General features: G+C 38.5%; 1 protein-coding gene across 1 annotated transcript; it reads right to left on the reverse strand.

Moving 5' to 3' along the window:
- Positions 1–548: 548 nt before the first annotated feature.
- LOC121519890 lies at positions 549–25,840 on the reverse strand. Its single transcript, XM_041802989.1, has 6 exons — positions 25,786–25,840; positions 15,338–15,631; positions 14,989–15,258; positions 12,154–12,270; positions 10,551–10,594; positions 549–6,029 (listed from the first exon to the last, which is right to left on the reverse strand). The coding sequence occupies exons 1-6, from the start codon at positions 25,838–25,840 to the stop codon at positions 5,823–5,825; spliced, it is 987 nt and encodes a 328-aa protein (XP_041658923.1). The 3' UTR covers positions 549–5,822.
- Positions 25,841–26,276: the final 436 nt, after the last annotated feature.

Genomic DNA, 26,276 nt, shown 5'->3' on the forward strand with positions numbered 1-26,276 from the left:
TGAGTTTACATTTGTATGAAATGTGCTATACAAATAAAGTTGAATTGAATTGAATGAGTGGTCTGCTTGTTTGGGTGAGAAGCAGGGCTAAAAGGCACACAAAATTCCACAGAGAGATGGCATCCTTCATGGTTCATCCAGGGATATCAGTGGGATTCTAACAGATATGCAGAAGAGCTTTCACTTAGAAGAAGAAGGGCTGGAAATTTGTGAGCTAATCAGGCTGTATGGTAGTGTGCTGTTTGTTTAGAGATAAATCTCTCTTTCTCTCTCCTCACTGGTCTATGTATTATTAATGCACAGATCCCAGGTCAAATGAAATAACCCAGGGTCAGATCAGATATTATGTACAACCTATTTCAGCTGTATACAGCAATACACAGTCGTTTCCAACACTGTTATGGTGGCCGCTCCAAGACAGCAGCAGCTGTGATTCTCTACATCTATAGAGCCTGATAAATAAAATAAACTTCTACTAGAGCTTGATATCTAGCTAAATGTGATGTGTCTGATGTTGAGAGACTTTTCAGATGACTCTTTCTGCTGACATGAAGTTCTTCTTTATTTCAAGATTATTCACAAACATTTCAGAAGATTTATCTACATGGAAGTTTAAGAACAGAAGCATCAATGTTCAAGATCATCAAATAGCAAAAACACATAATAGCTGTGGAACATCACTGATTTAAAATAAGGTATAATATTACATTTACAGCACATATCTTTACATAAAGAAAATGTAAAAAATATGTGAACCCTATTTTATGTGACTGAAATATCCATGCATAGTTCAGACCTCTATACACTGGAGATCAAAATTAGAGAACAATTTATGAACACTTGATTTATTCCAAAATAATGTAATATTCATTGCTCAACATTTGAAGGATTTTTTGTTGTAGCAATACCATGCTACTGGAACAGTATTTTAAAACAGAGAAAGGAACTTCAACAAACAATAATTATTTTGTGGAAAACACAGTGATCAAAATTAAAGAACAGCAATGCCTGTAGCTCAAAGAAAGATTATAGCAAAATTTTCTGAAGGTTATGGCAGTCAAAAATTAGTAGGAAGTGTACAGGCCTTTGCTTTGAATGACTTGAGCACATCTACAGCCACAGGACGTCACCAGTCTCTCATACTTTTTTGGTGTGATTTTGGTCCACTCTTCTTCCAGTCTCTTCCACAGTTCAGTGACTGTAGTGGGTTTATTGGCCATAACTTTGTCGCCAAGGATTTTTCAGAGGTTTTCTCTTCCGTTTAGATTAGGACTCTGGGCTGGCTATTTCAATATTTCAGTGTTTTCATTTGCATTCACTCAGCCATGTAGCTGTACAAGAGGCCCAACTCCCGCTGCAGAAAACATCCCCAAACCATGACACTTCCTCCTCAACTTTTCATTGACTTCTTTATTCACTTTGGGTTCAGTCTTTCCCCAGTTTGATGATTTACAGAATGTTTTCCATTGGATCCAAATAAATGAAACTTGCTTTCATCACTGAAGTAAACTTTGGACCAGTTTTCTTCTGTCCACACAACATGTCCCTCAGCAATGGTTAGTCTAGCTGTTTGATACTTTCTGCTAATGAGAGGTTTGGTCACTGCTGAGTGGGCTTTCAGTCCAAATGTTCTTAAACGTCAAGACACTGTATGATGAGACAGAGTCCCTGTTCAGTGATGAACTGGTGAGCAATTCCAGCCGCAGTGTTAAACCAATTGTCCATTGAGGTTCTCCATATTAATTGTCCTCTCTTTTAGTTGTCTTTTGTGGACGACCGGCCTTCTTGGTGGACTTGAATGAGTTTGTGACTTTCTACAGATGTAATATTCTTGAAATCACAGATTTAGAACAGCCAACTTCTCTTGCTATGGTTGACAGGGTCATCCCTTTGGCCTTCATCTGGACAACCTGCTGCCGGAGGGTTTCGGTCACTTTAGAATGGCTCACTGTCTTGTGAAGTCAGTGAAAACTGGAAGTTAGACTGCAAGTTAAATAGGGTTTGTCAGATAAGTAAGGAAATTAGCACCAGGTGCCAGGCTATCACCGATTACTGGGAGGTATCTGAAAGTGTTCTCTAATTTTGATCAGTGTTCTTTTTAAATATTTCATTTAAGTTTTTTATACTGTGCTTCACATTATATGTAACACATGCAATATGCTTAAAATTCTGCTCTTTTTCTTGTGTCTGGATCATTTTAAAACAGGGCAATTCAGAGAACTTGAAATGTAGGAAATTGTGGATTGTTCTCTAATTTTGATCTCCAGTGTATATGACATTATACAGACCTAGATTCAGAGTTAAGACACCATATTTGTGTAAAAAGCTGTTTGTATTGTATGTACCAGTTTTACCAATCTACCGTTATAAAAACAGAAATATTTATTATGATCACCACAATGCAGCTGCTATTTTTGTTTATTGCACCATGACCTGACACTATGGAAAGGTCTCCTCATACCTCATATTAGAAATCAAGCCTGTCAGCATTGACCAGTCTTTTAACATAAATTCTTTTAATAATTATATTTCTATGCCTTTGAGTGTGAGTGAGTGTATGCCTTTGTTTTAAATCTTTGTCTTTGCACTAAAATTGAATATATGCACTTTCTATGAAAAAAATGTATTTTTCTATGCTTTTATACACTTTCTGTACTGTAAATGGACTTCATATCTATACCTTATTTTCTCTTTTGCCTGCCACAGGGACTACAGATGGAAATTAGCTAGACAGCTATAATCTGGTGCAGAGCATCTCTACTCTGATGAGTTTGTTTTTTCTGTACATGGTCCCTGACAAATAAAAGTAATAATAATAATAATAATAATAATAATAATAATAATAATAATAATAATACTGCCAATGACTGTTTAGCTACTTAAATGATGGCATTTAAATGAAGTAGAGGTAAACTGTTACAGGAATAAACCTCATGGAGAGCTTCGATTAAGAAGACTCATCAGATAAAGACAAGTGACCAGCAGAGGTGCGTAAGTCACAACTATCCCAATGTGCTAAGAGATCGCGGAGGTCATAAACTCCACCAGGTGAAAACAGACGGTATCCTGAAGAAGAGTGGGGCTGCAACTAACCATTAATACTAATACTAATCTAATAATCAGTTAATCAGACAAACACTTTCCTGAGTTCTGATAAATAATTTTGTTGTTTTTTTTCCTTTCCATTTTTAATAAACAAAAATAAAAAAACAAAAAATATTTGTAGAACTATATAAAAACCCACTTTTCTAAATCAAATAACTAACAGAATAATTGTTTTAAAATGTTTGTGACAGATTTTGTGTCCCTTACTTCACTCTTGACTAAGAAGAATACTGGAAAACTTTGAAAAATAGTATCCATGGTAGTGTTCCAATGTGTAAACCAGCTGACAAAGAGGGATACAAAGACTCATCTCACATCTGACTAAAAAACATCTTGATGATCCCCAAGACCTTTGGGAAAAAATGTTGTGGACCAAAAGTTGAGATTTTACATCTCAACAGTCAAACATGGTGGTGCTAGAGTGATGGTCTGGGGCTGCTTTGCTGCTCCAGAATCAGGACTACCTACTGTCACTGATGGAACCATGAATTCTGCTCGCTACCAGAAAATCCTGAAGAAGGATATCCATCGGTTAGTGACCTCAGGTTAAAGTGTATGTGGGTTATGCAGCAGGACAATGGCTGAAACACACCTGCTAGTCCACCTCTGAATGGTTTAAAAAAAAAACAAAATAAGGTTTTGGTGTGGCCTAGACCAGTGGTTCTCAACTGATGGGCCCTAAAGTGGGTCAAGAAGCCCTTTTCAGTGGGTCATGGATGTGTGCCTGGGAAAAACATTGCATCATATTGTCTATGAGATGCTATGAATCATGCATGTTTTGTCCTGTTTTATTGTTTTGTTATACTTTTGTACCGTCTTAGGCCCAAGCTCTATTATTTTCTTTATTATCATTTATATAATACATCTGACTGACCAAAAAAATCTCCTAAATATGTGACGCATTTCTCTTCGAGGAGTTGATGGTGGGTCCAGTGACCCAACTAGTTGAGAACCACTGGCCGAGACAACTTAAATCTATTTGAAATGCTGTGGCGGGAGCTTTAACAGACCACTCAAACTGGAAACCCTCAAATGTGGATTAATCAAATCAATTCTGCAAGAAGAGTGGGCAAAAATTCCTCCACAGAAACACCCACTTCTAGTTATCACAAACACCTGCTTGCAGGTGTTTCCACCAAGGGTAGCACAACCAGTTAATAGACTGGACATCAACAGTCTACTGCTGTGGACCAGCCCGTCTACGACTGCTTCATCTACCAGCATCAACATCTTTTATAATAGAGAGCTACATTGGCTCTGAGATTAGCTCTACTTTAACTGCTACAACTACCAATATCAGTCTTCAACATTTTATTATAATGTGGAACTTAGCTGCCAATGCTAATATCAAAGTATTTAGTCTTCTATCGTAATTATTACTGCAATTTTTTCACTTATTAGTACTATCCTTACTGCCCTTATGGCTATAACCTTAAAAATGGAAGCTGGCCAGGGCAGCCATTAAAGAGGTAGTGAACACTTTAACATTTTTTTCAGCTGTACACTGAAGAATCTGACTGAACTATGATAAAACACATCAATGCTGGTGTTATTTCTGACATTTACAACAAACTGATAACAAAAATCTGCATTTCATGGTTTTTAATTAGCTCAAACTGACATCTGCTTTGAAATATCTTTTCTGAAAAGTTGTGGCTTATGTGACGAAGAAACCTAACTTTACATAAAAGGTAGAACATTACCACCTCTAACCAACTTTACCCTTTAATGACCGCTCCAATCCTCTCCTGCACCTGCACTGCCTCGGCTCCAGCTTTAGTTACCCTGGTGCTGGAGGCAAAGCTGGCCCAAACAGGTAGTGCTCAGGACCACCATGGTCCACCACCACGCTACAGCCTGCTTCAGGGACTCTGGAGGGGAAAAATCCTCCACCTCAAAAGATCACTCTGAGGCAGCAGTGCTGCAGGACTCTGTGTCACTTTCTGGCAAGGGAACTTCACTGTCACTCCTGCCTCATCTAGAAAACCCCGTCTTTTTCCCCTCCCTCCTCTCAGTACCAAACTGCCCATTTTCTGGTCATTTTTCAAAAGTGAAGTGGGCGGAGTTAGCTCTGAGCTGGGGGTTTATTTATACTTTAACATATCATATTCTTTGTTGTTGCTCTGCATATTTTCTGTTTTCCTTCACCTCTCTCTCTCTCTTTTCTCCACCTCCCTCCTCTTTCTGTTTCCCCCTTTAACCCTTTCAACCCCTCATGGTTTCAGCTTTTCAAAATCAGTCTGGATCTGCTTGAAGTTCTTCTTTTCCAGTGTAACTTTGTTAAATGTTTAGCGCTGAGCTCATGGTAATTAACGTTCAGTCGTTACAATAAAGCTGAGAGTCAAGTCTAAACCTGCTCTCGTTGTAAAGAGTCTTGAGATAGCTTTGGTTATGAATTGGTGCTACACAAATAAAGATTGACTGAATCAGACAACATGATAGCAAAGTCCACCTTTTCCATCTGAGCCACAGCCAAGGAGGTCATCCATGCTTCAGCATGGTATGTTGCATTCAAACTGGTCAAACAAGCTGGATTTTGGTGTTCAAGCATGCTTGGGCACAGGTTGGCTTGCATGAATTTGCTTACAGCATCACTGACAGGACTCAAGAGACTCATCAGAGTCAACAATGATCAGCGGACGGCAAAGGAAATTGCAGCCAGACGTCTTCGTTTTCTGAAACTGCAGTGTGTGGAACAGAATTTGTGCAGAATTGGTTCAAGACTTTGCAGGTTTTTCAACTGTAGCGTACAGGCTTTCTGGCTGAGTGTTGACTCTGATCTGAGTGGGTGCTTCTTGGCTCGTGGGGCCTGTGGGCTCTGTGGGTCCTGTGACAGGCCCTAAAAGGGAGTAGATGGTGGGTGGAGGATCAGCTGAGGCATCATTTGTTGGTCTCTTCTCCATGGGCAGGCCTGTATTCAGAGCCTTAAAGACACATCAGAAGAATGGTTATTTTGCTGTTTCAATTACTTTCTTAATTTAAATTGTGCTGTCATGATGCTGACTTTGCTGGTTTCATGTTTAACAGTAAGCAAGCAGGTTCAACTACACCCCATAATATACTAACAAACTTTATGATTAAAACTTCAGATTCTTTGCTGAATTTCATACACTGCCTGGCCAACAAAAAAGTCGCCATCTGGATTTAACTAAGCAAATAGGTACGAGCCTCTTATTGGATAATTACTGCATGGGCGATTATCTTTCAGCTGGCAACAAGTTATTTAACCCCAGCTGATGCAATGAGTAACTTCTTATTTCTTAAACAATGGATTTTTTCTACCCTAATGGCACAGGCATATTCCAAGATGACAATGCCAGGATGCATTGGGCTTAAATAGTGAAAGAGTGGTTCAGGGAGCATGAGACATCATTTTCACACATGGATTGGCCACCACAGAGTCCAGACCTTAACCCCGTTGAGAATCTTTGGGATGTGCTGGAGAAGGTTTTGCACACTGGTCAGACTCTCCCATCATCAATATTAAAATTAATGCAACACTGGATGGAAATAAATCTTGTGACATTGCAGAAGCTTATCAAAACAATGCCACAGCGAATGTGTGCTGTAATCAAAGCTAAAGGCAGTCCAATGAAATATTAGAGTGTGTGACCTTTTTTTGGTGGCGACTTTTTTTTGGCCAGGCAGTGTATATGTGTATTCTATACATGAGTAATTTCAGGGAACCAGATGGGTATTTTTGGAGACTCTATGTTTGTTTCACTTTTCCAATGCCTTCATTTTTCACCGCAAACATCAAATAGGTAATAATAAGATCCACAGTCTGCTGGGAGTTCCATACTGGACAAAATTAGCTTGACTTTCTTCACTTTTCTCAGTGGATAGAGCATGTATCAGATAAAGCTCCTGCATCAGAAGCACCAAATCAGTAATGTGGGGATAGTTTCTTCATTTGGCTTGCAAATGCAGATAAAAAAGGGATGAACCTGCAAAAGTGGCAACTAAAGTTAAGTTTTCTGCACTTCTTGCCAATGTGAGTTATCAAAAGGCCACAGAGGTGATCTGGATCTAACACAGCATGTTACTTCAGAGAAGACCAAGAAGTTCACACTAGCAAAAGATGCAAGCACTGTCACTCTGTTTTTGTGACATTGATGACACCAGTAGATGACTAAACTGCAGCAAATGAAGACAACATGTGTAAGTATTCTGGAAAAGTGGACTAAAACAATGACAAGTTGAACCTTTAGTCATGATTTTTCTTTTTTTCTTTTATTGAAAAAATACACCATACGGACAAAAGTATTTGGCTAGACCAGTTTACCATTGAATCCAGGTATTTCAATCAGACCTGTTGTGTGTGATGTAAAATGAGTCGTTCTGAAGAGCTCAATGACTTTAAGTGTGGTACTGTGATGGATTCCACCTTTGCAATAAGGTCGTTTGTGAATTTCAACTCTGCTGGATATTTTCACAGTCAACTCTAAGTGATATTACAAAGATGAAGTGTTTAGGAACAACAACAACTCAGCCACAAAGTAGAAAAACCACATAAAATCACAGAGCAGGGTTTAACGACTGCCAAGGTGCATGGTGAGTACGTCTCCCCAACACTCTGCTGATTCCATAGCTCAAAAGTTCTGAACCTAAAATGCCAAGCGTCAAATGGAGTTGTTTAAAGCACATCATTACTGGTTTGGTGGATGCTGGGAGAATGTTACCTGCCTGACTGCATTGTGCCAACTGTGAAGTTTGGTGGAGGGGGGATAATGTATGGGGCTGTTTTTTAGGGTTTTGGCTAGGCCCCTTTTCTCTCTAGTGAAGGACAATCTTAATGCTTCAGCATACCAAAACATTTAGGACAATGCTATGCTTCGAACTGTGTGGCAACAGTTTGAGGAAGGCCCTTTTCTATTCCAACATGACTGTTATCCTGTGCACAAAGCAAGGACTATAAAGACATAGGCTTTGTCCACTCAAAGACGAAAATGAAATATTTTCGTTTGTTTTGAAACCATTTTCTGTAAACATGGGATCATTTGAGGAAATGTCTGCGTAAGCACAGTACCACTGAAGCCTGTAAGTAGCTCTGTAACACTGCCATGGACATGCACCAAAAAGAGAGAAGATTACAGAGCATACAAATAAAGCTTTTGCGTCGTACACAGACACAAAAACATGTTCCAATGTTTGTTTCCAATGTGTCATGTTTGCGGTAGTGGTAAGGGAGCATCAGATTTTGCTGTAAAAGCCACAATATGCTCAATAGCTTCTGCAGCACGAACACAACCCTCTAATCCGGAATTGTTGTTTTGCCTGCACCCACGCATGCAGCTTAAAGGTAGACTATGCGATTTTTTTTCCTCTAGGTGTCGTAGGAGAGCAAAGCCTCGAAAATGTAAACAAAGAGGAGTTTTTGACACACCTCCACCACTTTGAAGCCTTCCCCTTTTAGCCACTTTAGCTTCTGTTGATCCTACACACTGATCATACACAAGTTTATATGTAACATTCAAGGCAACCTTTACTAATATCTTTTCTCAGCTGCAGTAAACCATTTCACGAGCTCTTCTTATCCTGGCCGGTTATGTTATAGCATCAATTAAACATGAAAACATCAGCTTCAAACAAGACTTGGGTGATTTGAGATAAACATATTTTGAGACACTACCTGATTTGAGTAGAGCTACCTCCGTCTGCAGCCTCCATATATTAGCAGCAGGCTAACATTAGCACACCTAGCTTCCACTCATTTTTACCCCACATTTATTTCAGCCGTGCTATCACACTCAGCTTAAATGTCCAACCATAAGAATAGTGCTGTGTCAATAAATCAACACTGGACAAGCGTTGAGACAATACGCACAATGAATGAAAAGATGTAGCCTACTTATGCATCCGTGAGAAGCAAAGCCAGTTCTGAGTCATGCGAGAGCTTTTTAGCGTTGCGTAGGGCTCGCCACCGAGGAAAAGCAAGTCCGTTATTAACTCTAGTTTTTCCTTTCGCTTTGTCAGAGGATTTCCAAGACAAATGTCGAGGCTTTTTAGGTGGCGGGAAAGCCGGTAGCAGGCCTTCGGTCGGCCGCTTCGGACTGGAATCTGCCATTTACCCTCCTCTCGGCTGTTTGGGTGAAACATTTACCTGCAGCAGCACTGCTGCCCCTGGGGGCGCATCTAGGAGGAGAGGGGTGTGTGCCAGAGGAGAAGGTTACTGCCCCAATCTGGTCCGGTCCGGACAGAGTTATAAACATCCCATATAAACAAAACTACAGGGTACTGAAGTTTTAATTCAGTTTTAATTCAGTGTGTTGATACTGTACTCAGAAAAACATTTACATAGCATATGTTTGATTTTTTTTTTAATTTAAGTGTAAAATGTCGGATATTCTACCTTTAAGTGAGCTATGCTACATATGACGTAAGAGTTTCAAGAAAGATGCAGCTGACTGTCCACACAGAGATGAAACAGTAGGCGTTTACATATTTGTTCACTCTGGGACCCGGTTTCAAGTAGCATTTACGGCCTCCCAAAACGCTGTTTCTGTGTGCATGAAATGTCGATATGACAAAAAAATTATGTGTGTCCTCCTGAATAAACATCTTTGAGTGGACAGGGCCTTGGTTCAGTGAGCAGAATGTGGAAGAACTTGACTGGCCCTCACAGAGTCCTGACCTCAACCACATCGAGCACCTGTGGGATGAACTGGAATGGCGATTGCGAGTCCAACATCAGAGCCTGACTCTATGTTCTACAAGATGAATGGGCACAAATTTCCACAGAAACACTCAAAAATCTTGTGGAAAGCCTTCCTACAGTCCCTGTAGGTGGAATGGTCAGGTGGCCAAATACTTTTGTATATATAGCGTACATCTAAATTGACTCTCAGATGGAGGTATGTGGTCTGCTTTTTCAGTGTGGGGGTCCTCTCAGATGAAAGAGTGCTGCAGGGTTATGAAATGACATAATAACTGAGTAAAATGACACATCACACATTTCTTTGCTCATAACTATATTATAAATTGTACCTACACTGCTGTGGCACTCCAAACTACATATCTTGTCCCTGATTTGGCACTGAAAAAGTTGGCAGCCCTAAACACAGAGGACAAACTGCAGGACAACGCTGCTGCAGCACATTGGAAGAGATGGACTGATGTTCATCTTGGGATTTAATCAGGTTCATCAGGTCCAACACAAAACAGTGAAGCACAAAGAAAGCAAATCAACCAGAGACATGAGCTGCAGGCAGGTAGGAGTAAGCAGCAGATCCTGAAACAGTGGATAAGTGCAAAGGTTAGCATAATACAAGCTAACTGTTAGCATCTTACATCATAATTCAGAAGTGTGCACAGGGATAGGCAGCAGTAATATGATAGTGAGCTTTTATATCACTGATCTATTTCAGATTTGCTCCAGAAATTCTGAACTTTGATTGATCTGGTGAATTCTGAGGAGAGATGTTTTTAAAAAATCTTCTCCTTACCTCAGGATCTGCATAAACCGTATTTTCCATTTCTTCTGGATGCTCTGCAGATCAGTTATAAAAAACAATGTTAAAAATGACAATACTGGAGCTGCTTTTTAAGAGCAATTTAAAGATTGTCTACAATGGTAGAAGCAGTTTAGCAACTAAATTATTGATAGAGTAAGTAAAACCTTAGACCACTTTTTCAGATGAAACCCTAGCCATGGGTATTTAACAGTACTACTTATAAGTTAGAGTCTATTGACATTTTAGAACAAAGCATTTAAAGTATACTTTGCTCTACAGCTTTGAACCGTCTGCTGCAACTAGAATAACTTAAAGATCTACTTGCTGATCTACTGACAGGTTTTTTATGTGGTGCCAACTTTCACAACCACAGAGCTCAACAATTACCACTGGCTTTTTCGTTAGCTTCATCAATAGCAGCCGTCAGTCAAAATGTACAGCTTCAGTAATATACAAGCTGGTGTCATCTACATGACCATATATCTTCTTTCACAGTCAGGTTGCTGGTTGTGAGTCTACCTAAATGGTTTCAACATTGTGGCTGATGATCTCATCTAAGAAGCAGCATGGACTGATTGATAGGTGGCTGATTAGGGACACTTGGCTGTTTTCCATGATGTTCTAAAGGATTTTTTTTATTCCTGAGCAGGTGAACCTCAGCTGAAATTCTAGGGTTTAGTTTCTATTTAATAATTAACAATAGGTAATGAATAATGAAAATTATGAGCTCTATGCACACAGAGATTGCAGAACAAGTGGAGATCAAGGCTGGTAAAGCGTCTGTTTTAAAGCAGTAGAGTGGAGACAGGATGGGTATAGAAGACAAAAAGAGTACAAAAATACTGCAAAACACAAAAGCACACCAACATAATGCAACACATAAAATAAGCCAGAGATTTGAAGCTCAAAATGTCCCTTAAATGACAGCAAGAGTCAAACAGAATGCTCTTGGTTTTTGGATTTCTACATCACAGCTGACGTTACGGTTTGACCTCCAACACTCAGAATGAAGGTGAGACTTGAAAAATGAAATGTACGGCAAGTTTTTAAAGTAGAATAAAACATTTTGATGTTAGAAATGGAAATGGGGCTCACTTAAAATGAAATGGTCTACTTACAATGATTGTGATTTACATTCTTGGCCTTGCTCCTGGCTTTTATTTACTACCCCACCATGTGTGTGTTTTTATATTACCCCTGCCTTCAAAACTTTCATACGGTGCACACATTTTACCATCAGGTCTGTGTTCGTATAGATCACAAATTTTGAAAGAGCTGCATGCCAACTTAGGCCTGTTTCGTGTGTACGCAACTTTTCTAAATGTTTTTGAATGAGACTCCTGTGCCGTCCCTGTGGTGAGTTGATTTTTAATAAGCTCTGCTAAAACTGTCTTAAAGGGTTCATTTGTTCTTCTAACATGTTATACTGTCCGTGTTACAAATCTGTTGAAATCTTAGAAATTAATATCAAACAAATTACAACAATTTTGATCTATCATTCAGTAATTTAGGTTATCAATGTTATGCTTTGCCAGTTAAAATCAGTTTCTTGAGCAGAAAGCTTTTAGAGCAACTCCTCTTGAATTTGACTTACGTTTTCTTTTCCACTGTTGATAAAGTAATGCTCCAACAATTACTCCAGCCAGAGGGACGAGGACAATGGCAAGAAGGATGGGAGTGAGAGTTGCTTCATGGATCTGGTTGTGATGTTCTGGATTTAAAAAGAGAGGGCAGCTGTATTAGAAATTCATAACTTAGGACTTAGATCTTAATCTTGGTGCATAACTGAGAGTGTGCTAAAGCTTGACATCCTCCAATTGTATTCTTCAAAACTTCAGTTTCATTTGAAATAATCCAGAAAGATAATATGGAGAGGCACAGAATCCATGTTTTCACAGTCAGTGATGATTTGGGCTGCCATGGCATCTGACTGTGTTTTCTGAAGTCCACAGTCAACGCAGCCATCTACCAGGACATTTTAGAGCACTTCATGCTTCCTTCTGCTGACAAGCTTTATGGAGATGCTGATTTCATTTTCCAGCAGGACTTGGCACCTGCCCACACTGCCAAAGGTACCAAAAGCTGGTTCAATGACCATGGTTTACTGTGCTTGACTGGCCAGCAAACTGGCCTGACCTGAACCCCATAGAGAATCTATGGAGTATTATCAAGAGGAAGATGAGAGACACCAGACCCAACAATGCAGGTGACCTGAAGGCCACTATCAAAGCAACCTGGTCTTCCATTACACCTGAGCAGTTCCACAGGCTGATCGCCTCCATGCCACGCCGAATTGATGCAGTAATTCATGCAAAAGTAGGCCCAACCAAGTATTGAGTGAACAGAAATGAACATACTTTTCAGAAGCCTGACATTTCTGTTTAAAATATCCTTCTAATTGATCTTATGTAATATTCTAATTTTCTGAGACACTGTATTTTGGGTTTTGATTATCTGTAAGCCATAATCATCAACATTACAAGAAATAAAGGCTTGAAATATTTCACCCTATGTCTAATGAGTCTATATAATATATGGGTTTCACTTTCTGAAATGAGTGACAAAAAATATTAAACTTTTTCATGATATTCTAATTTATGTATGTATATATATATATATATATATATATATATATATATATATATATATATACCTTAATTAGCTTTGTTAGTCGGAGGATTTACTTGCAAGTAGTCTAAACAGGGCAGGCATAAATATGCTATGTGAGCCCTACAGTCGTTCTTCTGTATATCTGTTCTATCAGAATCCCCCGTACACCCCTGCATGCGTCATGAACTGACCCATCTCTGTTCATAATTTTGGATGCCTTTTAGTGCTGCTCCACATCATAGGGCAGCCTGTGTACAGATTAGGATTAAATTTTTAGATATACAGAATTTGTTTTTATAGTTATGAGAAGAATTTTTACCATTTGGCAAGACCTGGAGTTAAATACACCAAAGGATTGATGAACAATATTCCCATAATTGTACTTCTTGCTGACATAAAATTGAATTGTATGTAAATAAATTTAGTCAGTATTAGTTTGGCATTATATATTTTTATAATTAGGGGTTAAATCAGGCTGACATTGAACTGAGTCACTCACCAAAGCGAGATATGATGTCTGCGTTTGTGGCTGACGGACTCACAAAGGGAAAGTATTTGCTATCATGAGAGCAGCTGTTTTAAACCCCATGGGGATAGAAGTTTGGTTTTACAAGGCAAAAACCTCTGGCTCTGATATTTAAGGCCTGAGATGTAGAAGACTAGTCAGAGGTGCAGACAGGATTGGACTCTATGAGAGAGCAAAGTGCAGCTGTGCACGGTGGTTAAATTCTCCATCTTAAAAAAGCATCAAAGTAGACAAAATAAATTCATCTCATTCAGTCTTTAAAATCCTGCAGTCTATATCAGCCTCTCTTATTGGACAGCATGTTTGCAGAGCTGAGGTGATGCTGCAGTTGCGCTGGTGTGCGCTCTGCCCTGCATCTTTTTACAATGTTCCTCCCCGCTCTAAAGAGGGTTCAATGTACCATATTTAACTTATTTATTACATCAATATATGGTGTAAACCAAAACTACGAACATATTGTCTTGTGAAGAATAGTTATGATGTAGAGCCTTATGTGAAGTATAATCTCACTAGAAAACAGGGATCATTATGTGCACAAATGTCCTCAGGAACTTTTCTTTTATTCATAGAGACTGGCAGGTTTAATGCTATTCCAGAGGAGGACAGAGTGTTTGTTGTGTAACTTTGGGGAAACTGAGAATGAGATTGATTTTCTGTTTTACTGTCCAATTCATGATGACTTAAGAGATTTTCTTTTTAGGAAAATGTCCTTGATTAATGCTGACTTTTTCTGGTTTGATGACTGAAAAACTTGAGTTCTGTTTCAGAGAAGGAACCTTTGCTATAGCAGAATTTATCTGCAAAACCTGAGAGAAAAGGCAGAGTTTATTGTTTACTACTAAACTGGGCCAAGATCACACAACTTTGTAATTGTTATGAATTTATCTTTTTATAAAATGTTGCTATTGTATTTCTGGTGTCTTATAAACCCATGTGGGTTGGGTAGTTTTTGTGCATGACACGTAAATAAAGTACAATAAATCAGTCAACAAGTCTGCTCTGCAGTTAGGAGTAATAATGAAAAATGAATGTCACTGATCAGTTTAGCTTTAAACAAATAATCTCAGCAAGGACAAATCATGTCTGCCTTAAATCACTGCTTAGTGTCTATAGTTTTGTTAAAACGACTTTATTACAACAGTTTACAGTGAGAAAGTTTGGTTAAACACACACTAACATTTATTTGTCTTAAATCATGGCAGTGTTTCTGTAGCCAAGGTAGTTTTTTTGTAGAGAATGTAAACTTCAATATCTTCACATCCGACTGTTCTATCAGAAAGTTGTTGGTCTTACCAGAAGTCCTTCTACAAAGATCTTCAATCTTTCTGGCATCCTCTTCTGAGCTGACCTGGTTGCTATGGTTACAGATGACTGAGCCATTCTCCAGGTAGACATCCAGAGAAGCACCAGGTGTGGTTCCCTCTCCTCTGTCGTGAGAGCAGGTTTGGTTTTTACATGTGAACGTGCTGCTGATGAGAGAGTCCAGAGTTCTGCAGATCACTGTGAGGTTAGACCAGTCTGAGCTGCAGGATTTCACCATCAGTTCTACTCTAGACACTGGATCTGTGAGAATCAGAGTAAATGTGAGGAGTTTATAGACAGAGAACTACTTAAACTACATTTATAATGTGAGGAAACTTACCCTGAACTGTGAGTTTGTATTTGGCTACATCAGTGACATTGTCACCGTTAACACGTGCTGTGTAAACTCCACTGTCACTCAGCTGAACATTCTTCAACAGCAGAGAGTGATTTTGTTCAAAAAATTCAGCTCTTGATTTATAACTCCCCAAAATTATTGGTTTACCACCATGAAATAGTCTTCCAATAGTAGTTCTGCCATTAAAAAGCCATGTTAAATCGTGTCCTTCTTCTAGGGTAACTTCCTTTACATCCAGGAGTAAATCCATTCCTGTTCGCTTAAACACAGGAGTCTCTGCAAAAAGAACAGAAATCAAAATACCTGTGTTATAGATATTATTACATATACACAAACCCAGATAGGATTAAATATTGGACATTAATGATGATGTTGAATGTCTAGAATATGTGTATCAGTTTATTCATGTTTTCAACTTAAACTTCCTCTTATGTTTCTTCATTTATATTTAACCCAACACTTAATACTTTATTTGCTTCTTTGATGCTCTGCTGTAGAACTTTAATTTTACTGTACTTTAATTTTTGAGAAATGTACCAAATAAATCAATGCCACACACCACAGTAATGGAAAAACAGTATAACAGCCATGAGTGATAATTTCCCCATTGTAATAAAGTCTGGGTGTAACAATACACCCAGCATGAGAGCTCAAATAATGTTCACACAGTTTACTTTAATATTTCAGGTTGTTTACCACACAATCACCTAAATTTGAGAACATCAGATCTCAACTAATATTGACATTCAACCATTTGCATGGTTCATATTTACATTCGAGAATAAGAAATTCAGTATTGTCTTGTGTTCACCTTCAACTTCAACTTTATTGTCTCCTGAGGGACATTTGCTTTGCAGGCAGGTTAAAACATAAAACATAGGGAACACAATCACACAAGTTTAGATACAACACTGAAGTGGACGAGTACACAAATACCTTGAAGGACAACTGAAGGCAGAACCATCATTACATTGAAGTGAGAATAAAATTCATCGTAACTTAACTTTTCAAATCTAAATTTAGTTGTGTAATGGCTTAAGTAATAAATGAATTTTTTATCCTGTTGGATTTAGCCTTAGGCAATCGAAATCTCTTGCCAGAGGGTAGGAGCTCAAACTCGGCATGGAGAGGATGATCAGGACGCTGTATGATGTCCTGAGCCTTAGAGTTTACCCTCCTGCGAAAAGTTGGAGATGATGGCAAAGGTCAGGCCAGCTTCAACCATGGAGTGGTAGAACATTCTCATTAGTTTGCTGCACACCAGACCGGTTGAGCATCCGGAGGGAGTCCAATCTCTGCTGTGATTTTTTGTTGATATTGGATAAAGGCAATGAGTTGGCATTATTTTATTAGCTGGCCATTTGATAAGTGTTTATTAATGCAACTTTATTCTAAAATTATTTTAAAATACAATATAAAATGCAAAGTAAACTTTGTGGGATACAGGACAGCAGTATCAATGCTGAAATCATGGATATTAGCCTTCGTACAGCGGCTGTTTTATTTTTTAATCCTTTAGGGATATCTGTAAATCTATCAGACCACCTGTGGATGAGGAAATTGAGCCCTTAACTGCATCATTGATAAAGTCACATGAGAATAACACTAGAGCTTGAAAAGAGATGCATGATCAATGGTAAAGTGTTTTACCTCAGACTTAAACAACTCTGTGATTCATTCAGTATTTAGTTGTATGGTTATTAGTCTGATCTTCCTATGCTGTCTTTCAGTGTTATACTTTTTCTCTTTTTAATTCTGTAAAGCACTTTTAAATGATCTGTTTTACAGGTGCTCTATAAATATAGTCACGTTAATCAAATACTTGAAATATTTAAAGTAGTTTGTTATTTATACAAGCCTTTTCTACTCTAACTGTGAATATCAGATTTTTAAATATTTTTTGTAGCTAAGATTTTTGGAGTTAGTCTTGGGCTTCAATTAAAAATTGCATTTTAGTTTTAGTCCAATTTTTGCTATTTTTAACCTTTTCTGTTTTAGTCTGGTTTGACTCTATAAAAACTCAAAAAACGTATTCTACTTAACTTAAAATGTTTTCTGTCTTTTAATCTGATTTCTGAGCCAAATTTAAACAGTATGTAAACTCCAATACAAAAAATAAACTCATATTAATGCTATTCAGTACTTTGATTTAGGTACAGATAAAAACACCTACAAACTTTGAATGAAGGACTTTGACTTATTTCAGAGTATTTTCAAAGAAAAGAGGGGTGTCATTGATTTTTATTTATCAATACTAAAATCAATAATTTTCAAATTCTTCATGTGGCATTTGAATATGTCATGATTAACATAGTAGTCACTTTACTGAGCCGTCCTTGAACACATCACAACATTTCTGTATGTGACCTGGTCCTGGTTTAGTTAGATAACTAGCTTTTGGATCAAAGTTTTAAACCCTGAATGTTTTTAAGAGTCCTGAATCTGAATAATGTGTGGTTCTGCTGAGTGTTTTAATACCTCCTTAAAAGAAATTATGACCCAAATTAAAAATAAAAAAAACTCAAAATTGACTAATAATTTATTTAGTAAAAAATGTTGCAGTTTGGACCCCAAATAGTAAAAGAAAATGGTGATCAAAGAGAAAGGACAAAACCAAAACATTAAAAAAGCACATCATTAAAGAGGACTTTGCATGTATACATCTTATCTTACAATTTTCCTGTGATTTCTGTCATTTCTCTTGGAATTTCCATGTAAACCAGCTCTGTTATCCAACAAAAAGGAGATAAATAGGCAGAAATTTGGGACAAATAATGATATGTACTTATAACCAAAGGAAACCTTAGAAAACACATGTATGAGTATACTGTATGTCCCCTAAGGGCTTCTGTAGATTGACTTTTTGCCACCTTTTTGAAACATCAAACATTTGCAACCCACTGAAAAGAGCTATGTGACCCAAAGTGGGTCCCAACCCATCAGCTGAGAACCACTGTTCTATCATAAAGGAAGAAATAGATCAATAACAGTAACATGGATTTGTTGATGCTACTTCAGTCATGTCAGGAGAGGATGAGTCGGCGCTAGTTGAAAAAATTGGAAAGTTGGAAAAAGTATGTGATTACTGTACTCAAGTAAAATACAGTTACTCTGGTTAAAATCTACTTACGTCAAAGTAAAGGTACTGGTCTACAAATCTAGTAGAGGTAAAAATTATTTAAATTTTACTTCAAGTACTGAGAAGCGACTGATGAGCTTTTAGGCTACTTGTGATTCAGGGACATCATTAGGTCGTTTTTGGGGGGCTGAAGCCACCCCAAAATGTTCCTCAGCCCCCCTAACAATAATCACAGTAAAAACAGACAAAATTAATTTAGGAAAGCACCACAGCGTTACGTTACTCACTGCTTAATGTAAAGAGGAGAGATACTCAGCCCATGGCTCCTTAGTCGCCAGTTGCTCTTTAGTACCAAATCTAAGTGCAAACTTTCATTTTCTTTTAATCCTGTATTATTATCGTTGGGTGTGTGCGATGGAGGATCGCGCTTAAGAGAGAGCAGAGGAAGTCAGCAGGTCTCTCTGTAAGATCACTCATTCAGGTGTGCTGTACTGTGTTCAGACTGTAGCTTCGTCTGCCCTCGTTTTAACAGGTTTCTTTAGTCACTTGATACCACACTGGTATTTTATGATGATCATTGTGATATGCGTCATCAGTGACCCACACACAAACACGGATCACATGTTGACATAACGTAATATCACGTGAAACTTGTCCAAACGTGGCTGTTTGACTTGATCTTTGATGTATTGCTGATAATAAAAACTGTCAAAAGAGCAGAAACAGGAAACCAAAGCTACAGAATGAGGCGAGGTGCAACAATGTGTCTAGAAGAGCTGCAGGTTTGAGGCAGGGCCAGTTTTACTCATTTTGAGGCCCAGGGCAAAGACTACTATGAGGCCCCTCCTCCATTAGGTAAAAGCTTAAAAAATGAGTGGAAAAAAACAGAAAACATGTCTTTTAAGTTAACCAGAGCCACAAAACTACAGTTAATGTCCCAAATGTTCCCAAATGGCCAACCATAATTCATCAGCTCTTTGAGAAAACATCTCAAAGCTAAAACTAAAATTTGATCAAGTCCTTACCCCAGGTGGAACTTGCATGAATAAAAAATATCATATATCAGTAACATATCTTTTACTCTAAAACTGTTAAGATTTTTATGCGGCCTATTGCATCCCATTTAATTACAGAATAATCCAAAAATTCACAGTTTCATTTTATTTCATCTATGGATCAGCTGATCTGTGGATCTTCTTGCATCCCCTGTTTTGAAATGTGGCTCTGGCTAAAGGATTTTAAGACATTATGGGCTCTATTTTCGTAGACAAGGCGCAGGCGCGGCGCACCTGCCCTGCGCCGTGCCTACGCCGCACCAACGGGGTGTGTCCAGGGCATTTTGCAATTTTCATGCACGGCGCAGTCCGGCGCGGCGCGGTGCACCCATGCCTCCGTCCCTTCCACCGGCACAAGTGGTAAAGAGGGAGGAGAGAAGGCGTGAGTGGGTTTAACACAGCCGAGTGTAATCTTCATCAATCAAATGAACGCCTCTCCTCGCCTTTAAATGCGCTGCGAGCAAGGCGCAGTGCCAATTTCACCTCGCCACCACCGTGGATGAAGACAGCAGCAGCAGCTCCAGGCGGCCAAACTTCTCCCAGGAGGAAACTGATGTGCTGGTCCGGGAGGTCCAAGCTCGCAGTACCAGAATATATGGTAATGCTAACAGACCTCCACGGGCTGATGATACAAAAACTGCCTGGGAGGGAGTTACTAATATTGTCAATCAAGTTTGCCCAGATATTCTGAGAACCACTGCCCAATGTAAAAAAACGGTTCAATGATGTAAGGAGAAGGGCCAAAAAAAAGCTATCAGAGCAAAGAAGGCACACAGTGGCCACCAGGCTGTGCATCAGAGGCCACGATGCGCGTTACCGTGTGGACCACCTCGCGAGACAGATGTAATCTGTTCCTGTGTCATGAATAGGAGTACAAAATTAAGTGACAATTACATTAAACACAGCAGCAGGCTAATTCAGGCATCATGCTTGTGATCCACCTGCATTCCTGCTCTGTCATCGCCAAATAGGAGAACCTTTGGTGATATATTCTCTCCCGGTATCTCCTCCTCATCCTCCTTGCAACAATGTACTCCATCTTTTTAGATCACGTTAAGAATAAAGATTAAAACAGAGAAATATGGGCAATCACAGGTAAATCCTTAAGACACTGACTGACTTACATTTATTCAGCGAGCGTCTCTCTCTTTTTTCTTTTCTTTTGAATTTCATGAGATGAGAGAAGCTGAATATATACTCCGTATCGGATGCCGTGGCTGTTTGTGGTTGGCTGAGAGATGTGAACTCGCTAGTTTTTATCACTCCCAGCTGCCATCAGGTTGAGTTTCAGTTAAGTGTGACAAACATCTTTGATCTGACATCAGATGTGACAGGACAATTTATATAGATACAAATGTATATGCTGGTTCAGATGGTTATATTAAATAGTGGTTGCTGTGATTGTTTATTGCATTGAAATGTGCCTGACACTCTGGAAACCTGCCTGTGAGGTTTTGGTGACATGTGCGCACTGCACGCCTGTCAGCCAAATTACCACTACACCGGGCGTGCTTCGCCTGCGCCGAGAATAGACCAGGTTGGAGCTGGCAGGCTTTCAGCACACCTTCCGCGCAGTGTTTTGGCACGAAATTGTCACTGCGCCAAGCTGAATCTGTCGACACCTCCCCCTGGTGCGCCACCACACCCATCTCGGCGCACCAAATTGCCAAATTAGCTGCGCACGGTGGTGTGCCGGACGAAATTACCACTGCGCGGGGTGCACCACCCTGCGCCACCTTGCGCTGCGCCACGAAAATAGAGCCCTATGGCTCTTGGTCAGAATAAGGTTGAGTTCCCCTGGTATAGACTGTCTTCAGACACAGAGAAATATCAGTGGCAGGCAGAAATAAGCTAGTTTTATCTGGAAAGCATGAACAGCCTGAAAGAAAAAAGAGAGGAGTTATGAAACCAAACATTTATAAATATTATACACCACAATTCTATTTTACTAAATGCATTCATGGATATGTTTTCCAACATCTTTCCATGAACTCACTCCAGCATATAAACCTTTAAATACCAACTCATAAACTCACTCAGGCTGTTATTAGAAAACAGGAAGACCTCCTCAAGGTTCAGGAAAAGACAGGCTTCCTAGGAAAAGAGAGTGAGCCCAATTATAGGTCCTGATAAAGGCTCTACAACTAATAATAAATGAATTAATTAAGCATTTTAAGGTGTGGAGAAAAAAAATTGGTGCACGCCATATGCCAAGCATTACCTAAAACCCTAGGGGCTAAGCCCCCTCGTCTTTCAATCCTAGTGACAACCCTGCTTGTGATCTTTTTTATTTTCAAGAACAACAAGAGAACAGATCTCCAACCAGGTTGTTCAGGTGAAGTCATAATTAAGTCAAATACACAGCAAAATTTACAGGGTTAATTAATGTCTTAATGGAGTTAAATTAACACTTTTAAATTGTCAGTATTGGCAAACACTATATAAAGTTGAACTGCACATGAAAGTGTTAAATATTTTACAATATGACAGAGCTGCAGTGACTCTTGAAAATCTGTGGCAAGACGGGTCTCCTCTGAGTAAAATTATTGATTTCAAAATGTGTTCAAAAGAGTACAAGTACCCCAAAAAAATTTCTGAATTACAGTCATTTGAGCAGAAATTACTTTTATCGCCCTCCCCACCTCCACCCATGAAAAAGGAAGCAAACGAAAAGGAAACATGCTCGCCTACAAACCTGCTGCTGACACGGATGGTGATGCTTTATGTGAGTGAGAGAGAGAGGGCGTTACTTTATCATTGGTATTTTTGTCACAGTCCGTCCTGACTTCACTCCTACAGTGTGAGCATGCAGACCATGAAGTGTAAGCACATAAATCATGCACAATGGTCGTGTGTTATAAGTGGTTCAGTCACACAGGATGAGCTGACATCTGACCACAACTGTCACAGTCATCTTAAAATTGCACAGTGAACATCAGACTTTACTGGATCTCTGTGTGGCTGGGCTCACTGCTCTGCTGCAGACAAGAAAGCTCTGCATGGACTAGTTAAAACAGCTGAAAAGATTATTGTTACCCTGACTAGAAGAAGGCTGCACTTTACTCAACAAGTGTCTAATATTTAGTTTTTATCCTGATTTTAGCCCTAGGTTCTTGTATGCTTTTATTACCTTTTTATTATGTTCTTAATGATAATTGTCCTCTTTTTATGTTGTAAATGCTGAGCTTACACTGACAAAAGACATTATTCTATTCTACTTTATTCTGTTCAGTAGGAATTTTATTCTTGATGCCAAACTGAGAAAATTATTTTATTGTTAAACTTAAACACCTGCTGCAGCATAGAAAGGGCCGGTGAACATTAATCATCATTAAATGTCTGCATTACCTTAAAAACCACACCTTGAATTTTTATTTTTTGTCATGTTTTGTTTTCAATTTATATTGCCAGATGTTTATTTATAACACTAAATTCCTATCCTACCTAAGTAATGTTGATGTTATGTCTTTTTCTATCTTTCTTAGGAGGCAGAAGGATACAAACTTTTTGTTTAGTGGAACTTTATCATTTTCTAAATAATTAAAAGGTTTGATAGCATTCAAATCTAAATAGGTGTCTTGAATGCTCATAAATACCTGATAAGCAAATCAAAGAGAGCATTTCCTCAGACCCTCCTTAGTTTTGTCTAAGCACCAGATATTTACAGCACCTTCTTTGGTAAAATCATCCTCTCACGTGGCTTTCCTTATCACTGTTATGCAGATGATGTACAGCTATTCTTCTTCCTTCCACCAGATGACACAGTTTTCTCAGCTCAGATCTCATAATGCCTCGCTGATCTTTCTAAATGGATGAAGGGATGTTAAACTCAACCTGTCCAAGACTGAGCTTGTTATCTTGTTTGGCCCCTAGGGTTGCAGGTGATGCTTGACATGTAGTTTCCACCAAATTTTTTTATCCATTAGTTTATTAATTTATTTATTGTTAGTTGTAGAGCATTTATCAGGAACTATAATCTGGCTCATTCTCTTTTCCTTAGAAGACTGTCCTTTCCTGAGCCTTCAGGAGGTCATTTTTCTAATAACAGTCTGAGTGAGTTTATTAGTTGGCATCTGAAATATGCTGGGGTGAGTTCATGGAAAAGATGTTGGAAAACCTATCCATTAATGCATTTTGTAAATATAAATGTGGTATATAATATCTAAAAATATATAGTTTATAACTCACCCCTTTTTCTTTCAGGCTGTTCATGCTTTTAAAATAAAACTAGTTTATTTATGCCTGCACTGATATTTCTCTGAGTGTCTGAAGAAAGTCTATAGCAGTGGTACTCCCCTTATTCTGCCCAAGAGAAATATTATCTTAAAATACTTTAGTAAGAGCTACATTTCAAAGATTTCAGAGATTTACTTTGGGATCCACGTACATAGAATACACACATGTATACACATGTTTGGGATTAAAAATCACTCACACAGGAAATTTTAATCTGGCTGTGAATGAGCTCAGAGAGAAGTGAGGAAAGGTTTTCATTTCATTAAGAAATCTTCAAATTTTCATTTACCAGTCAGAATCTGGCTCCAAATCTTTAAATCAGTAATTGAACCAATATTACTATATGGCAGTGAAGTGTTCTGTCCCATATGGGACCCCATAGAGACCCTGCCTACAAAGATCTGTGAGGGTCCACAGAAACACCACCAACAATGAGTGCACAGCAGAATTAGGCCAATTTCGGCTTTTTAATCCCCATCCAAAAAAGAGCCATCAAATTTCACAAACACCTAAAAACTACGGGTGCAACGATACACAAAATTCATGGTTTGGATCATTCGATACATTTTTGTCACGGTTCAATACTTTGTCGATACAAAAATAGAGAAATTTCCATGCCTTTTTTTACTTGTTTATTGAAAATTAAATGTATCTATTGCAGCTGTACCTGACACATGTTCTGCTGTGCATACTTAGCACCATATAAAACAAAAACAGCCCCATGTAAAGATAAGAATAATATTTAAAAAAAATACATTTATCTGATGGAGAACTCACCCATCTTATGTGGTGCATTCTTAGCAGCAGAGTGTATATTACAAATGAATTGCTCCCTAAATATTTTTTGAAACATTCTAACAACACAGTATCAACCAAATACAGTACTGTATCATTTGGGGGTCCCTGATGGTGTATTTTCTATTTTTGGCAGAGTATAAAACAAACACACCCAATCCCTGACATGAAAACAATTTTAGAACCACTGTTCTGTGGTTTACAAGAAGAATATTTAAAAAGACATCAAATGAAAAATTAAATGTATCTGGTGCAGGTATACCTGACACATGTTCTGCTGTGCAGAACAGATCCACTGAGCTTTCAGCACAGAGCGCCTCATCAGAAGTTGATAAAATAAATATAAAATGGAGTATTGTTCGATTCAGTGGTCTCGGTTCGATCCACCACTGTATTGAATGGTTCAAGACAGATACATGTATTGTTGCACCCCTACTAAAAACCAGGGAGCACAGCTCCTTCCACCACAAAGCTCTGCTTTACCAAGAGGAGACCCTGGAGAAGAGCCCCCTCAGCCTACTGATCCTGAGGCTCAGCTCACTTTACCGTACCAGGCCTCAGAACACCTTACAATTCGAGGCCTCAGGACAGCCCTGACACCATCCCAACCAATCATATTATAGTGAAAAAGAATAATATTATTGGACATGCACAACAAGAACTCAAAGTAGACTCCAGTGTTACTGGGCTCCAAACAGACAGTACACTATCATAAACAGGCACAGGCTTTGAGGAAGATCATTTTAAGTTCTCTTTGGGCCTTGGCTTCATTTACAGCAGCATACGTCAGTCTTTTTAATGACTGTTATTCCCTAATTTAACTGTAATTTCCTCTCAGAGTCACAAAGTTCCTCACCATGAACCTTTTTCTTGGTGGAATTTTTACAATTCCCCCTTATAAAGGGAATCATCCAGATGAAATGAAGTTGATTTAAAAGATATGAAGATGGACTTTTAGATTAACTGGTGGTTTAATGCAGCAACCAGGAAGTGACTCAAGAGGCAAAAACAATAATATTTTCAATAAGTAGACCCTCATTTAATTACAGACTTAGATGCTGTTCACACTTACTGTTTAAATATTTTCATTTGTTGATTAAATCCAGATTTATACTGTTATAAAATAACTTAGTCTAAAGTACAGTAAATACTTTCATATTAGAAATAAATACATAGAATGTATGTGTAGATTAAGTTTTAAGACCTTGCCATAAAGACAACCCCTAAACAATGGACACAAACTATAAATGTGATGAAGTTCTTACCTTGGGCTTCACATGATGAGAGTAGAAACAGAGCAACAACCACGAAGGAGTCCATTTCTCAGAATGAGAGAAACGGGAAGGACCTGACTTTATGCTGCTTTAGAGGGAGTGTCACAACTTCCTTTTTTTCATGCATTATTTTCTTTCAAAAAAACCTATTTTAGACGTCAACTAGCTACCTTAATTCTCTTAAACAGACTCCTTCTGTCTGCTACAGTCAGAAACTGTTCAACAGTTAAAAACATTCAAACTTTATGACTTTATCATACATTTACATTTTATCTGATAAACTGCTTTTGAGAGTTGAACACAGTTCCTTTATTACAGACAGTGTCGATCAACAACTCCTCCATGTACACTGTAAAAAATGTCCGTAGAAAATACGGCAAAAGACTGTCAAATAGCAACAGTAAAAGACCGTAAAACAAATAAACATATATTACTGTATAAAATACACAGAATTGCTGTAAATCAAGCAACGGTATGAAACA

The sequence above is a fragment of the Cheilinus undulatus genome, linkage group 13 (genome assembly GCF_018320785.1).
Source record: "Cheilinus undulatus linkage group 13, ASM1832078v1, whole genome shotgun sequence".
NCBI classification, from domain to species: domain Eukaryota; kingdom Metazoa; phylum Chordata; class Actinopteri; order Labriformes; family Labridae; genus Cheilinus; species Cheilinus undulatus.

What these genes read in the sequence shown, in the direction of transcription:
- LOC121519890 (XM_041802989.1), bottom strand. Translation starts at nt 25,840, where the DNA reads ATGGACTCCTTCGTGGTTGTTGCTCTGTTTCTACTCTCATCATGTGAA. An exon ending in CTCATCATGTGAAGCCCAAG is followed by an intron (nt 15,632 to 25,785) that starts GTAAGAACTTCA and finishes TTCTTTTTGCAG; the next exon opens with AGACTCCTGTGTTTAAGCGA. An exon ending in TCAACAGTGGAAAAGAAAAC is followed by an intron (nt 10,595 to 12,153) that starts GTAAGTCAAATT and finishes ACTGATCTGCAG; the next exon opens with AGCATCCAGAAGAAATGGAA.